Source organism: Equus quagga, chromosome 15 (assembly GCF_021613505.1).
Source record: "Equus quagga isolate Etosha38 chromosome 15, UCLA_HA_Equagga_1.0, whole genome shotgun sequence".
Classification (NCBI taxonomy): domain Eukaryota; kingdom Metazoa; phylum Chordata; class Mammalia; order Perissodactyla; family Equidae; genus Equus; species Equus quagga.
The window spans coordinates 25,008,216-25,021,626 of NC_060281.1; the positions used below are offsets into that span (position 1 = coordinate 25,008,216).

At 37.5% G+C, this 13,411-nt stretch overlaps 1 protein-coding gene across 3 annotated transcripts in view; it reads left to right on the top strand.

Annotated features, from left to right (window-relative positions):
• Window positions 1-13,411, top strand: part of KIF6 (kinesin family member 6) — a 375,031-nt gene that overhangs the window by 117,677 nt on the left and 243,943 nt on the right. For all 3 annotated transcript variants that reach the window (XM_046641148.1, XM_046641149.1, XM_046641150.1), the window contains one exon: window positions 9,963-10,169. In XM_046641148.1, the coding sequence (XP_046497104.1) occupies window positions 9,963-10,169 (207 nt within the window). The remainder of the gene's footprint in view (window positions 1-9,962; window positions 10,170-13,411) is intronic.

Sequence of the window (13,411 nt, forward strand, 5' to 3'; positions counted from 1 at the left end):
GTAGGCAGGTCTCAGCTAGTGGGAGGCGCTGGCGGGGGATTGGAGGGTGTGAGGAAGGGAAAAGCCAGAGTATTTCTCCCCCTTCCTGTCTTCCCAGTTGAATGCTAGCTAAAAGGAGTCTTGGGAAAATGAATTTAGTGTCTCTGTTATGTCAAGCAAAATAGAGGAAAGGGAAGGAATGGATCAGAGGGCAAAGACGCCTAGGATTAGCCCCTGAGTAAAGGCATTTCTATAAGAAACTAAGATAATAACTCAGATAGATTGCTTTTGGCTTATCTTACAAATAGGAATACACATGGGGGAAACTGGCAGGAAGTCAATTTGTGGCTGTCGTTTTAAGCACAGAAGCTATTATTCTAGCATTCCTTGCTGATAAATATTTTCATTTTTTGGCAGGCAGACTTTTGTATCTATTCCTTGTATTGGTTTCAAGCTAGGAGGGAAGAGACGGGGTCTTATCAGCCACCAAAAGCCTTCAACAAGTAATTTGATCATGTTTTGGGTTTGCCATTTGGAGTCTTGCTGATTCTAACAGCAAGAGATCTCTTCATGGCCGTGGAGAGAACTGTGGAATCTTCAAAATGTGGAGAAATTATTATTGGGCTATAAAATGGAGTGAAATAAAATACCTAATACTAGACATCTATGCTTCCAGAGTTCCTCCTTCAGCATGTCTGCTGTGAGTGACATTGCCTTCAACCCTCAAATCCCTGTCTGCTACTGATCTTGATGTCTGAACTCAAACATTGCATTGGGAGCTATCACAATCAATTTGACAGGATAAACTTCTTTCATAAGAATAAAATTATACAAAAGTATATCTGAGTTCGACTCGCTGTGTTATCACTATACCTCTTCCTAGTTGTCTATACACAGCATAGTAAATGGTATTTCCAGCTTACCTATAATCTTGAGGTATGTAGTGTGTATAAAAAGGGTTTTCCCTAAAGACAGTTTAAATGAACTTCTATAAATTCTTGAGGAGATCTTTAGACTTCTTAGCCCCATAATATTATTGTTCCAGTTATGTGTGTGGTCAGACTTAGAAATTGTTAAGCCAGACTGAATTTTAAAAGGAATAGAAAAGAGAAAAAAGTTAAACTCTATTTAAAAGATGAAAAATGGATATGTTAGACAATAGGGCTGAGTTACTTATTCTCATTGAGGACTAAATTTAGCTATAATTCTTCTTGTAGTCGAGTAGAAAGAAAAAAGGGTGGGGAAGATTTGGGGCTATATAGTTTCCAATGTTCAGAGCAAACCTTTATGCTGGTAATAATATGATGATGTCCAGGTCCAGAATGATAAACAGGGCTGATAATTGAACGGAGCAATGATTAAAGATATAGGTCAACTCCTTCTCAATTTGCCATATGTACCGATCTTTGCATACTTACATTTTTATATACATGTGTTTGACTTTGATTTGCCAAATCCTGGAGAAATGACCCATAGGGAAACAATCTTCTGAATCCTGACACCCAACAGAAGAGCCATCACTAATTCTGACATTCAGTTTTCCTAAAATTATTAGGTCAACTAATAAATCTTTGAGGACGTGAAAATCAAAAATCCATCAAATTGATTCCAGACTTGTTAGGAGGGATATATAATAAAACATAATAGGCTATTCTCATCAGAAAGGTGAATCATAATTGCTAGAACATTCTTATTATATGTTCCAGATTGCTCCAAAGCTTACTTTTAAATTTTAAGCCAAATTGGTGTGCCTAGTCCATTTTTCTCTTTTAAAAAACTACTTTGACAATATGCAGGACCTAGAGATCCTGCAACTGGGGAAAATGATTTTGATCACTTTTCTAAAAGCCAGGTATCTTATGAAGAGAAAAATCAGAAAGGAAAATGAGCAGTTTAGGATTACTAATCCAATCGAGCTTATCTAATTGGGGATATTTTGCTGTTCAGGCAGTATGCTCTGAAACAACCTCAGAAAAGAGCAAGGCAGGTGTTTATAGGGTCTCGTGCTAAACCACTAGGTTTAGGCAGGCCTGACTTTTCCAGGCTGAGTTAGAGGAGATCAGGTGCTTGGTGGGCCTCTTAATCCAACCCTTTTCCTATGGAATCATTGAACCAATGGGGAGAGGGTTGGGTAGTCCTTGATTAAGGGTGGGTTTTGACCTGAAAGGCTGGGATATCAGCCTAGAAAGCATATAGAGATTAGTATTTTCGGTCTTCCATTCAGATAGAGCAAATGAGCAGAGGAACAGATCAATTAGGATATCTGGTTAGAGAGTGTTATCAAACAAAATCAGAGTGGAAAGTTGAATTCTGGATTCTGTGGCAGCTGTTGTTATTAGTTGGTTTGCCTTGAAGAATCTCAAGTGTATCCATTATATACTCCTGTTCAGTCTGAGAGATTTTCTTCACCTGACTTAGTTTAGTTGAAATTCCTGTTGAGATATTTCAATCCAAAATAGCAGCGTGAGGGGCCAGTCCGGTGACGCAGCGGTGAAGTTCTCACTTTCCGCTTCTCACTGGCCCAGGGTTCACCAGTTAGGATCCCGGGTACGGACATGGCACTGCTTGGTGTGCCATGCTGTGGTAGGCATCCCACATATAAAATAGAGGAAGATGGGCATGGATGTTAGCTCAGGGCCAGGCATCCTCAGCAAAATGAGGAGGATTGGCAGCAGTTAGCTCAGGGCTAATCTTCCTCAAAAAACCAAAAAACACAAAATAGCAGAGTGATTGAAAAAAAGATTTTGATATGTAAGACTGGAATATAAGTATAAGATATGGCAAGAAATAAGCAAGCATTCAAAGGATCCTGGAAAACCTTATGTGTAACATATAGAGATTATTTGAATCATTGATGTCTGTATTAACTATAATCATTTTTGAAGTGATTGAAAACACATAGATTAACTAAAAGTAGAAAAAATGTTACAAAAAATAATAGTATATTATGTAAACACAAAAACCACATTTCACTTATCAATTCTTGCCCCTAAAATCAAATTTTTCAGTCTTGAAAATGGCCACACACACATACCATACACAGCATCATGAAATAGTGAAAAAAAGTGAAGGTTTTAATTTACAAGGAATCACTAATCTGCCCATAAGAATATGCATAACAAAAACATAAAGCGTCAGGATTGGTTGTTGTACATCTGCAGAACCCAAAGGGGAAACTGAATAAGCAGCATTTTGAAACGTTTATCAGTGTTACTTAATTCTTGTTATAGTGTTTCTTTCAAGTTTCTCTTTCAGCTCAGCAGTACAATCGGCCCTCTGTACAATTCAACCCACCGCCGATCAAAAGGCCTATGATGGTTGTGTCTGCACTGAACATGTACAGGCTTTTTTTTCTTCTCATTATTCCCTAAGTAATACAGTGTACCAGCTATTTACATAGTATTTACATTGTATTAGATGCTATAAGTAATCTGGAGATGACTTAAAGTATACGAGAGGATGTGCATAGGTTATATGCGAATACCTCACCATTTTATAGAAGGGACCTGAGCATCTGTGGATTTGGGTATCTGTGGGGGTCCTGAAACCAATCCCCTACATATACTGAGGGACGACTGTATCTCCTGCTCTGGAGAAAATGATTCTTGTTTAATGAAATTTGAGAGATTTTTTAACATAGCTTCTGAGAGCGGTAGCCCAGCCAGTGCCAGTAAATGGCCTGAAAGGCCATGGAAGGAGTTTTAGCCTTCAATGTGGGCATGTGGTGTTTTCTCAATGTAATTCTATAATATGTAAAGTCCTCTGCAAAAGCAGCTTCCAGGACCACCCCAAACCACATTGCTGCTCCAATCCCTTTCTGTCTAGAGAGTTCGAAGCCACCATTGTCTGACAGGATCATTTTTGCAGCACCTTTTATAATCCACCTTGCTCTTCACACCACACAAAATGGGCTGGCCACCAAACACTCATTTGCAGCCCAATGGATCACACCATCATCCCCCACTGACCACTGTAGCAAGTTGTTCATTACAATGTCATAATTTTTTAAATGATGAACATTTAAAAGTCTGTTTGGAACAATCCATCCTTTGGATTTTTCCAGAGTTTGGATATTAAGGATCTACTTTATGCACAAATGTTAAATGTCCTTTCAGAACACAATGGCTGATGCCAGTTGTGAATAGTCCAAGGGGAATTCATGAAGATCAATGAATTTTGAGTAGGCTTATTTTGGAAGAAGAAAAGGGCGTACTTTTCCAGTAAGAAATACTAGGCGATACTTGACCAGCAAGAGGACACTAGGTAAGATAAAGGGCAGTTGAAGATGGAGAAGGTAGTGGTTTTAAGAGCCCTGGAATCAGGCACAAAGAATAACTGAAACCCAAGGTAGGTAGAGAGATTTGAATCAATCTGACTGTTTTAAATAATTTTAATTTTTAGACTTAAATGAATTATATTCCATGGATTTAAAGAGTTTGCAGATGTAGTCTGAATTATTTGGAGATTTTTGGAAATGATGGAGTATGCCATAGAGATTCCAGAAAACTAGAAATGAGCAAGAGTCAACAATTTAACAAATATTTTTGCACACTATTATGCTATGTTATGCTGGGGTTACAGTGATGAATAAGACACAGTCCCTGCCCTCAAGAAACTCAGAATCTAGATGGGAGGAGGAAGGAAATGGAGAGTCTTTGCAAGGAGGTAACCTTTCAGATGGACTTTTAGTGAGAACTAAAGAATTTGCTATGCTGGAGATGAGAAAGGGGAAAACTAACTTTCATGGACCACAGACTACAGATAGGATGAATCTGTTAGGAACCCACTGAGCCTGGGTTTTTAGACTTTTACCCCACAAAAGAAAGTCATCTAGTCTCAACGTTCCAAAAATAAAAAGGTATTTGGAAAATGACAAGTTAATATTTTTGATACCAAACCATAAGAAAGGAATCTGATAAATGACTATTAAATAATGGTCAATAAGCAATTAAGGAAGAGTCAACATTGATTCACCTTAAACTAATTCTATTTAATTTTCTGATAGGGTTATAAAATTCATAGATCAAGTGAGTCCAATTTATTTAATAAAGTCTCTCAAAATATCCTTGAGGATATAAAGAGAGATTGAAGGTATATGAAGGTACTTGGAGTGAAAACAATGTGAAAATACCCATAACTGTTACCTCACAGGGTGCAGAGTAGGGATGTCTTCAAGAAATGTTGTTGTTCTGCCTTAGTTGGTGTCTTACAAATTTTTTGGATGAGGATATATGAGATATTTTCATTTGTAGATAGCACAAAATTGCAAAAAAAAAAAATCAAGATCCAGAATTATCTCAACAGATTGTAGCACTGAGGTAAAAACTAATTAAATGTAGTCATCAAATAAATATGTGTGTGTGTGTATGTTTCCCAAAGAAATTTCATAGCATGGGTAACAGGCTGGAACAAATATAGTATAACACTTCACGTGCTATTTACTGGCAAAGCTAGATTTAGATTTCCCAGATTCCAGTGTCCTGGGCTGTGATTAGGCTACATTTGAAAGAATATATTCAATCAGAGTGTCAGAGTGCCGTATTTAAAAGAGTTTGATAAACAGTTGGGTAAGACGCAGTTGAAGGAGCTAGAGATATTTAGTCTTAAGGAGCATGCTAGTTTAATTGAGGGATATAGGGAGGAATGACATAATCAAATACGTCTTTTAAAAATATTACTGTCTGCAAGGTGGAGAACAATTGGAGGAGACAAGAGTAAATATGGGGAGACTAGTAAGGAGAGAATGTGGTAACCCAGGTAAGAGGTAAAGGATGTTTGGAGATGGAGAGAAGTGGAGGTAAATTCAACAGGAATAGGATGGATTGGATATCCATCCATGGGACACGGAGTGAGGGAAAGGGATGAGGTTGTTCTGGAAACATTAGGGTCAAGTAACTAGTAAGTGATGGAACCAGGACTTGAAACCAGGTCATGCGATACCAAAGTCTAAAATTTTGGGCGTGTGATTTTTCACCCACTACAGTGCCTATCCAATGAGAATCAGAGCCATCGAAGGGTTCCCCAAGGGGAAGGATCTGAGGGTCATAGTTTGGGACATGCCCGTTTTAGGGACTGGAGAGAAGAGGGTGTTTGACTCCAGAAACCGGGGAGTAGCAGGGGGTGGAGAGCTTCCCTCATGAGGGAATGATTTGCCTTCTTAGGTGCTCCCTGGAGCATCAGGACACTCAGTGCTGGGTACAGATCACTTTCTTTATCTCATGTTTGCCTTTTTCTCATTGTTCACTCTCTCTTCACATTTCGTATTTAGCTCCTGAACTAGATTATAAATTCCTTGAGGGCAAGGTCTGTGTCTTACTTTCCTCTTACTCTCTGTACTGCCTAAAGCAGAGCTGTACACATAGACTGATAGGAAATGTGAAAGCTCTCTGCACGCGGATGATTAATCATCGCTAGAATTTTTCCAAAGACACGCTTTCTAGTGCCAAGAGCACATTTGTTTAAAATGTGCGCTTAAATTTGAATGAATCTGCCTAAATGGTGCCATCTGTTCTTAGGCAGTTTCAGAAATGTTTTAATATAGTTTTACCTTTTGAAAGGACAAACGTAGGGGCGTGCTGTGAGACAAAAAGATGTCCTTAAATAAACACAGAGCAGACACCGGCACATTCAATCACACTTAAGCAGCTACACATAAAGAATGTTTTCTGAGGTTTAAGGAAATTTTAGCTAAGAGGACACCAACTACTACTTCATGCAGAAAATATTTATGAGAAGTTACAAAATTGTAGGCATGGACTCCTGCAGCATATTACTGCATTTTAATTATGGACTCCAGAAATACAATTTAATTTGATGTGAATCTCACGTTCCTTTGAAATGGGTTCACTTTTCAAATATTCGATAATGGTACGCATTTTACTGTGATTTCAGTATATCAATTTAGAAGCTGAAGACAGCTGTTGGGAACAGTCTCTATGTTATTCATTTATATCAATTGTCAATTTGACTCTCATTACAGTACTGTAGGATTTATTGTTGTGCGAATATAACAGTGAAATGAAACCCATGTTTAAGTTCTGCAAATAACTTACAGTCACTTCCAGAACACCTCAACTTAGGTTCTAAATTTGAGCTTGCGGTTTTACATGCACAGTTATTTGCTGATCCACTTTAGCTTGCAAAATCACACACTGACTAGGTTTGGGTATAGTTATTGTGGTAACAAGTAATGGGTCGAATTTTCAGCCTATTTAACTCACTAGCTACATCATCATCACCAAAACTATGCCAGTATTTTGACATCTGTGTATTTTGGTAGTTGGTGTAAATCAACAGTGGTGTATATCAAGAATTTATATTTACAGAAAGAATTTCTTGTTAAAATAGCATCCAAATATGTTACCCTCTCTGAATACATGTGCATCCATGTGGAAATTCTTTCATCGAATCCCATTTTGTAAATCTGGAGATCTGAACACGTTTACTCATATGAACATTCATTTGGAATATTTTCAGATAAATTTTATTTTTAGATATTTTTAGATATCAGAATTTGCTTCTGATAATTTTTAAACAAAAGATACAAGATATTACAGATAAAGTTGAAATCCCTTCTTGGCCTTTTGCTGTGCATTCCTCACAAAGGCAAGCACTATCATCAATTTGCTTTCTTTCCAGTCCATATTTTTATACTTTTAGTAACCTAAGTCATAACACTATGAATGAATATTTTTAGATGACATTGCTTTTTTAACGATCTAAGTTCTACCATAGTGTCTATATCATTCTTTAATGTGCTAAAGCATTTTAGAAATCTGTCTTTGTCAATCTATCCAAAGGTGCTTCATTTTAACTTCTCTGTAGTTTGAATTATCCCGGTTTATTCATCTTTTCCATCACAGATTTTCATTTAGGTTATACATCTTGCACCAATTTCTTGCTATCCCAGACAATGTTGCAGTGAATGTTCATATGTGTGTGTGTGTGTGTGTGTGTGTGTGTGTGTCTTACTCTCTTTTTCTCTCTCTGTCTCAGTGTACCTGTCCCAGATTTCTCCCTAGAAAATACAGCTGGTAGTCTGTTGCTGGGTTGTGGGTTATGTGGATTTGCAGCTTTGCCACATATTGTCAAATTGCTCTCAAAAACGGTTCTTAATTTATACTCCACCAGCAGTACATAAAAGTTCCCATTTCCTTATAGGCTTGCAAACACTTGTTTTGTTAGACTTTATTTTTTAAATTTTTGTCGGTCTGATGGATGTGAATGAAATAGTCCATCGTTATGGCTCTAGTTATTTGTCCTGCTTGTTTGTGTGTCTGAGCATTTTTTTCAAATACTTATTGACTGTTTCAGGTTTCCTCTTTGTGGGTTGCCTGTTCATATCTTTGTCCCTTATTTTTCTGAGTTGCGTGTCTTTTTCTTATTGATTTGTGTGAGTTCTTTATTTCATATATTAATCTTTTGTCGGCCATATGTATTGCAAATATCATCCCCAGTCTTTTAACTTTTTGGTAGATTTTATCACACTGAAATTCTTTAATTTTGAATTATTTGGTCAAATATCTTAAATCAATTCATTTTTATGTTTTATGTCTTATCATAAAATATCTATTACTTCCTTGGGTTGACTATGATGTGCTTCCATATTTTCTTATATTAGTGTTGATTTGCTTCCATATTTTCTTATATTAGTGTTAAAATTGTATTTTATATATGTCTTTAATACATTCTGGTATTTATTTGTGTATATAGTGTGAGAAAGCAATCTAAACTTTATTTTTTTCATGATGGACGGCCAGTTATTCCAGCACCATTTACTCATTAGTCCATTCTTTCTCCACTGTGTTGTGATGTCACCTCGATCCTATTCAGAGTTCCTAAATGAGCACAGCATGTTTTACTGAGCCAGTTATCTGTTCCTGTGCCAACACCACACTGTATTAATTACTGCAGCATTATGACATACCTTGATGTACAGCAGGACGAGTCCTCCTTGCTTATTCTTCTTTCATAGAATGGTTTTTTATTTTTCAATATTTGCTCTTCCATCTGATTTCTAGAATCAGTTTGTCCTGTTCCACAAACAAAACCTGTGGCATTTTTATTTCAATTGCGTTGACTATATAGGTTAATACGGAGAGATTAATACATAGTTAATTTTGTGTTTTCCCATCCATGAAATGGTATATTAGTATCTAGGACACCATTTATTCAGGTTTTCTTTTTGTATCCTTTAATATTATTTTATCATTTTCCCTACAAATTACACATCTTTTATAAGATTAATTACTTATTATCTTGTCATCTTTGTTGCCATTATGAATAATATTAGATTTCCTGATTAATTATTGCTGAGTTATTAGAACTTCCTTGATTTGGCATAGTGATCTTACATCCAGCAAACTTGCTAAGCTTTTTAGTTTTTAACATTATTTTTGTAAATGTTCTTGCATTTTCTATGTAGACCACTATAGTTTCTGTGTATAATGACATTTTAATCTCTTCTTTTCCTATCAATATGCCCTGTTTTCCTTTTTCTTGTTTACTCCATTGGCTGGGACCTCCGGTTCAGTGTTGGGTAGTAGCGGTGATACTGATCATCCTTGTCTGTGGGTTGTGTTTACAATTGTGTAATGAATTCGCTCAATGTAGCCATTCTCCCCTCTTTTCCTATGACATTCGCATTACACATTTTTGGTATGGTTAGCCAAGGTTAAGGTATGAATTGTGGTCATGTAATGAAATAAAGTTATATTAGTAAGAAGACCCGAGCTTTACCTTGTTTGAACTCTTTCCTCACTTTCTGAATCAACCCATCCACATCTGTTATCAGTCATTCAAGAGGTAATGCATTAAAAATAACTAACTTCAAGGGTCTCAGCTAAAGTGTTTTTGTTCCATTTGACAGTGTTGGCTTTGTGGGAAATGTCTTATCCTTAGAAATGTAAATTTAAATTTGTTGATATTCTTCAAAAATTCTCATTGTTCACATTATTTTTGTTTTGCAATTTTCTTTTTTATAGACTCCTATGAACCAGGCTTCAACTCGTTCTCACTGCATTTTCACTATTCACTTATCAAGCAAAGAACCAGGATCTGCAACTGTCCGACACGCCAAACTTCATTTGGTTGACCTGGCTGGTTCAGAGCGCGTGGCAAAGACTGGAGTAGGGGGCCAGCTTCTAACAGAGGCCAAGTATATCAACTTGTCACTGCATTACTTAGAACAGGTAAAATGGACAGAATGGGCTGTAACTGTACCTACCATTTGTTGACCACATACTTTACATCAGGCATTCTACTACTGTTTTTGTTTTGTTGTGTTTCTTTTCTTCTTTTCTTGTAGAATATACATAACATAAACTTTACCATTTTAATCATTTTTAAGTGTACAAATCAGTGGCATTAAGTACATTCTCAGTGTTGTGCAACCATCACCACCAACCATTTCCAGAATTCTTTCATAATCTCAGAAACTCTGTCCCCATTAAACAATAACTCCCCATTTCCTTGTACTCCCATCACCTGGTAACCTCTATTCTACTTTCTGTCTCTATGAGTTTGCCTATTCTAGATACCCATGTAAGTGGACTCATGTAATGTTTGTCCTTTTCTATCTGATTTATTTCACTTAGCATAATGTCTTCAAGGTCCATCCATGTTGTAGCGTGTGTCAGAATTTCATTCCTTTTTTAAGATTGAATAATATTCCATTATACATATATACCACATTTTTTAGCCATTCATCTGGTGATGGACACTTGGGTTGTTTGTATCTTTTGGCTCTTGTGAATAACGACGCTATGCACATGGGTGTAGCTACTAGCATGTTGTGTATATCACTGCATTTAAACTTCACAAGAGCCCTATGCTATAGGTGTTCATTATTATCCCCACCTTATAAATTTTAAAACTCAGGTCTTCCTGAGCCCTTCCCAAGGTTACCAGCTAGTGGTGAGATGAGGATTTGAATCTAGAATTGCTTGGGTCCAAAGTCTATGCTTTCTTTCACTCTGTCATTGTTTTTATTGTAAAATTTGTAGTGGGTGTGAAAATAGATTAGAAGTGGCCTCCCTGAGCCTATTTTTTCAGGCTAGTAGATCAGCTGTGGGAACATAATTTAGAGATGACCGATAACTTTTCAGCATCTGGTGCCTTCATCTAGTTGGTCGTTTGGACCCTGCGATGCTTTGCCTCGCCTTAGCTTCCCCTTCCTCCCCGACCCCAATTTTACTACAATCCACCCCAGTGTGTGCTCTATTTTTAATTTCTGCATTTGACTCCAAGAACAGAGAACACACATCTGAATTTAGCTAAATAAATCTTCCAGAAAAAATTCTCAACCCTAAAATGAGTGGATTGAATTAGATGGTTTCTCAAGTTCCCTTCAGCTCTGTGAGGCTAAGCACTGTGAGTTGAATGTTAAAGATGGCAGCTACTTCCAAATTCCAAACACAGGGTCGAAAACTGGGGCGGGGAAGTGCAGAGACTATTGGCAAGCCAGAGGACTTGTAATGAATGTTGGAGGCTAAAAGATTTGAGAAAAAACAAAACAAAAAAACCTTTTTTTAACTGCATAAAGAACCCTTTTGAGACTGATGTTGTCCTGATGTTAAATGCTTTCTAATGGTCAAGTTGGCTGAAAAAGCAGATTGAGAGAGACCTAAGGGAGCTCTCTCAGAACAAGGCGCACACCACTGGGCCCTGACCAAATGACTCCCAGTAACACAGCACCCAGCGATGAAGGCCCACGTGGTGTTCCCATCATCTTAGTGTCTCCAAGAGTCAGCACTCCTGAGTTCTTTCTTGTTCAAATATTACATACTACTTTTATATAAGAGAGACTTTTACTTAATAGGATACTTATAAAACATTGATATGAAGACATAAGGGACTATATTCAAAGTGCTTTACTTTAAAGAAATATACCTACTTGTGTCAGTTGCCAGCACTGTTGGCTTTAATTCCCGTTATGTCCATGTTCATGCAAAATTGTATTCATCAGTTGAATCAGAATTTCCACCAATTGTGATCACTCAAGATGTACATTCTGCCCCTAATCCTTTCTTCTTCTTCATTCTACACAACCTTTGTGAGCTGCTCCTTGTCATTAAAACTGTTCCTCTCCCCATTAGGCTTCTCTTCAAAATCCTTATAACATCAGCCTCATGTGAATAGTCTTGGTGGCTATGTGGCATTTGATTTTATACATAATTAGTTTATTTATCTAACAGATATTTATAAGGAACTGTCATGTGTTGAGGACTGTGCTAGGCACTGGGGCACAGTGCTGAGCAAAATAGAAACAGTCCTCCCTCCAAAAGTCTCATGGTCTGGTATAGGGAGACATGTATTGAATAAGCAATCAGTATGTACCTGGCCGTAATCCAGGTGAGAGCTGTGCAGAGAAAGTCCAAGGATGAGGAGAGCTGGTAATGGGGGTCAGACTTAGACTGTGGAGGGGAGAGCTAATGAAGCTTCTCTCAGGGCTAATATTAAGCAGAGACCTGAAGAGTGAGTAGGAGTGAGCCAGCCAAGGATGGGGTTAGAGGATGGCAGGCAGTGAGAACAGTGAGCCTGTCAGCCCTTAGCTCCAGCTAGGGGGATCTATTCACCCAGGGTCGCAGTGACATTCACATGTCATTGACCTTTAGCTCTCTGAATGTCATTTATCTGTTTCCTGTTCACCCGCTGCATCACTCCAGTTGTTACCAATTTACACTGATGTACACGTGTCTTCATGGAGGTTACAGCCTAAGATAATGGAGAGAGGAGGAGATGAGAAGGAGAAGATTAGCATGAGAGGAAAGAACATGAATACAGAAACTGCAGTATGCGTCCATGGGTATGTGGGGTTGAGTAGGTCTAGGAATAGCAGCTGGAGAGAAAGTAGGAGAGTAGTAGAGAAATTTTGGAATTTCATACAGAAAAAGATGAGAGAGAACCAAAGAGTACATAGGAATGAGAAGAATAAAAAGGGTGGGCAGATTCTGCTAATGAAATAACAGACTTCAAGGAGTTTTATAAACAAATTTTTTGTGTGTAGTACTTTATTATGGGACTAATGAGACTGGAAGTGTAACACAATTTAGTTTAATTAGCTTCATTCATTCGTTCATTCAGCAAATTGTGATTGAATGTCCACTGGGTGCTTTGAGTTCTGTTAGGCAATGGGGATAAATGTATGATTAAGAAATAGTCTGTGCTGTCATGTTATCCAGTGACAGAGAAAGCCATTTAAACAAATACTTCCAATACAGTAAGATAAATGCTGTACCTAATAGAAATCCATGTAAGTGTCAGTAATTAATTACATTCTCTCTGTCACAGTTTCAGTATATAAGATGGAGATGGACTCGGAAATAGTTTGGTAACCTTTCTTGCATTAATTAGCCCACACTGGTTACAGAAATTCCGTGTAGAATTGGAACTGCCCTTCTGGCCGTGTTCTAAGACCTTACACCTGCTCAGT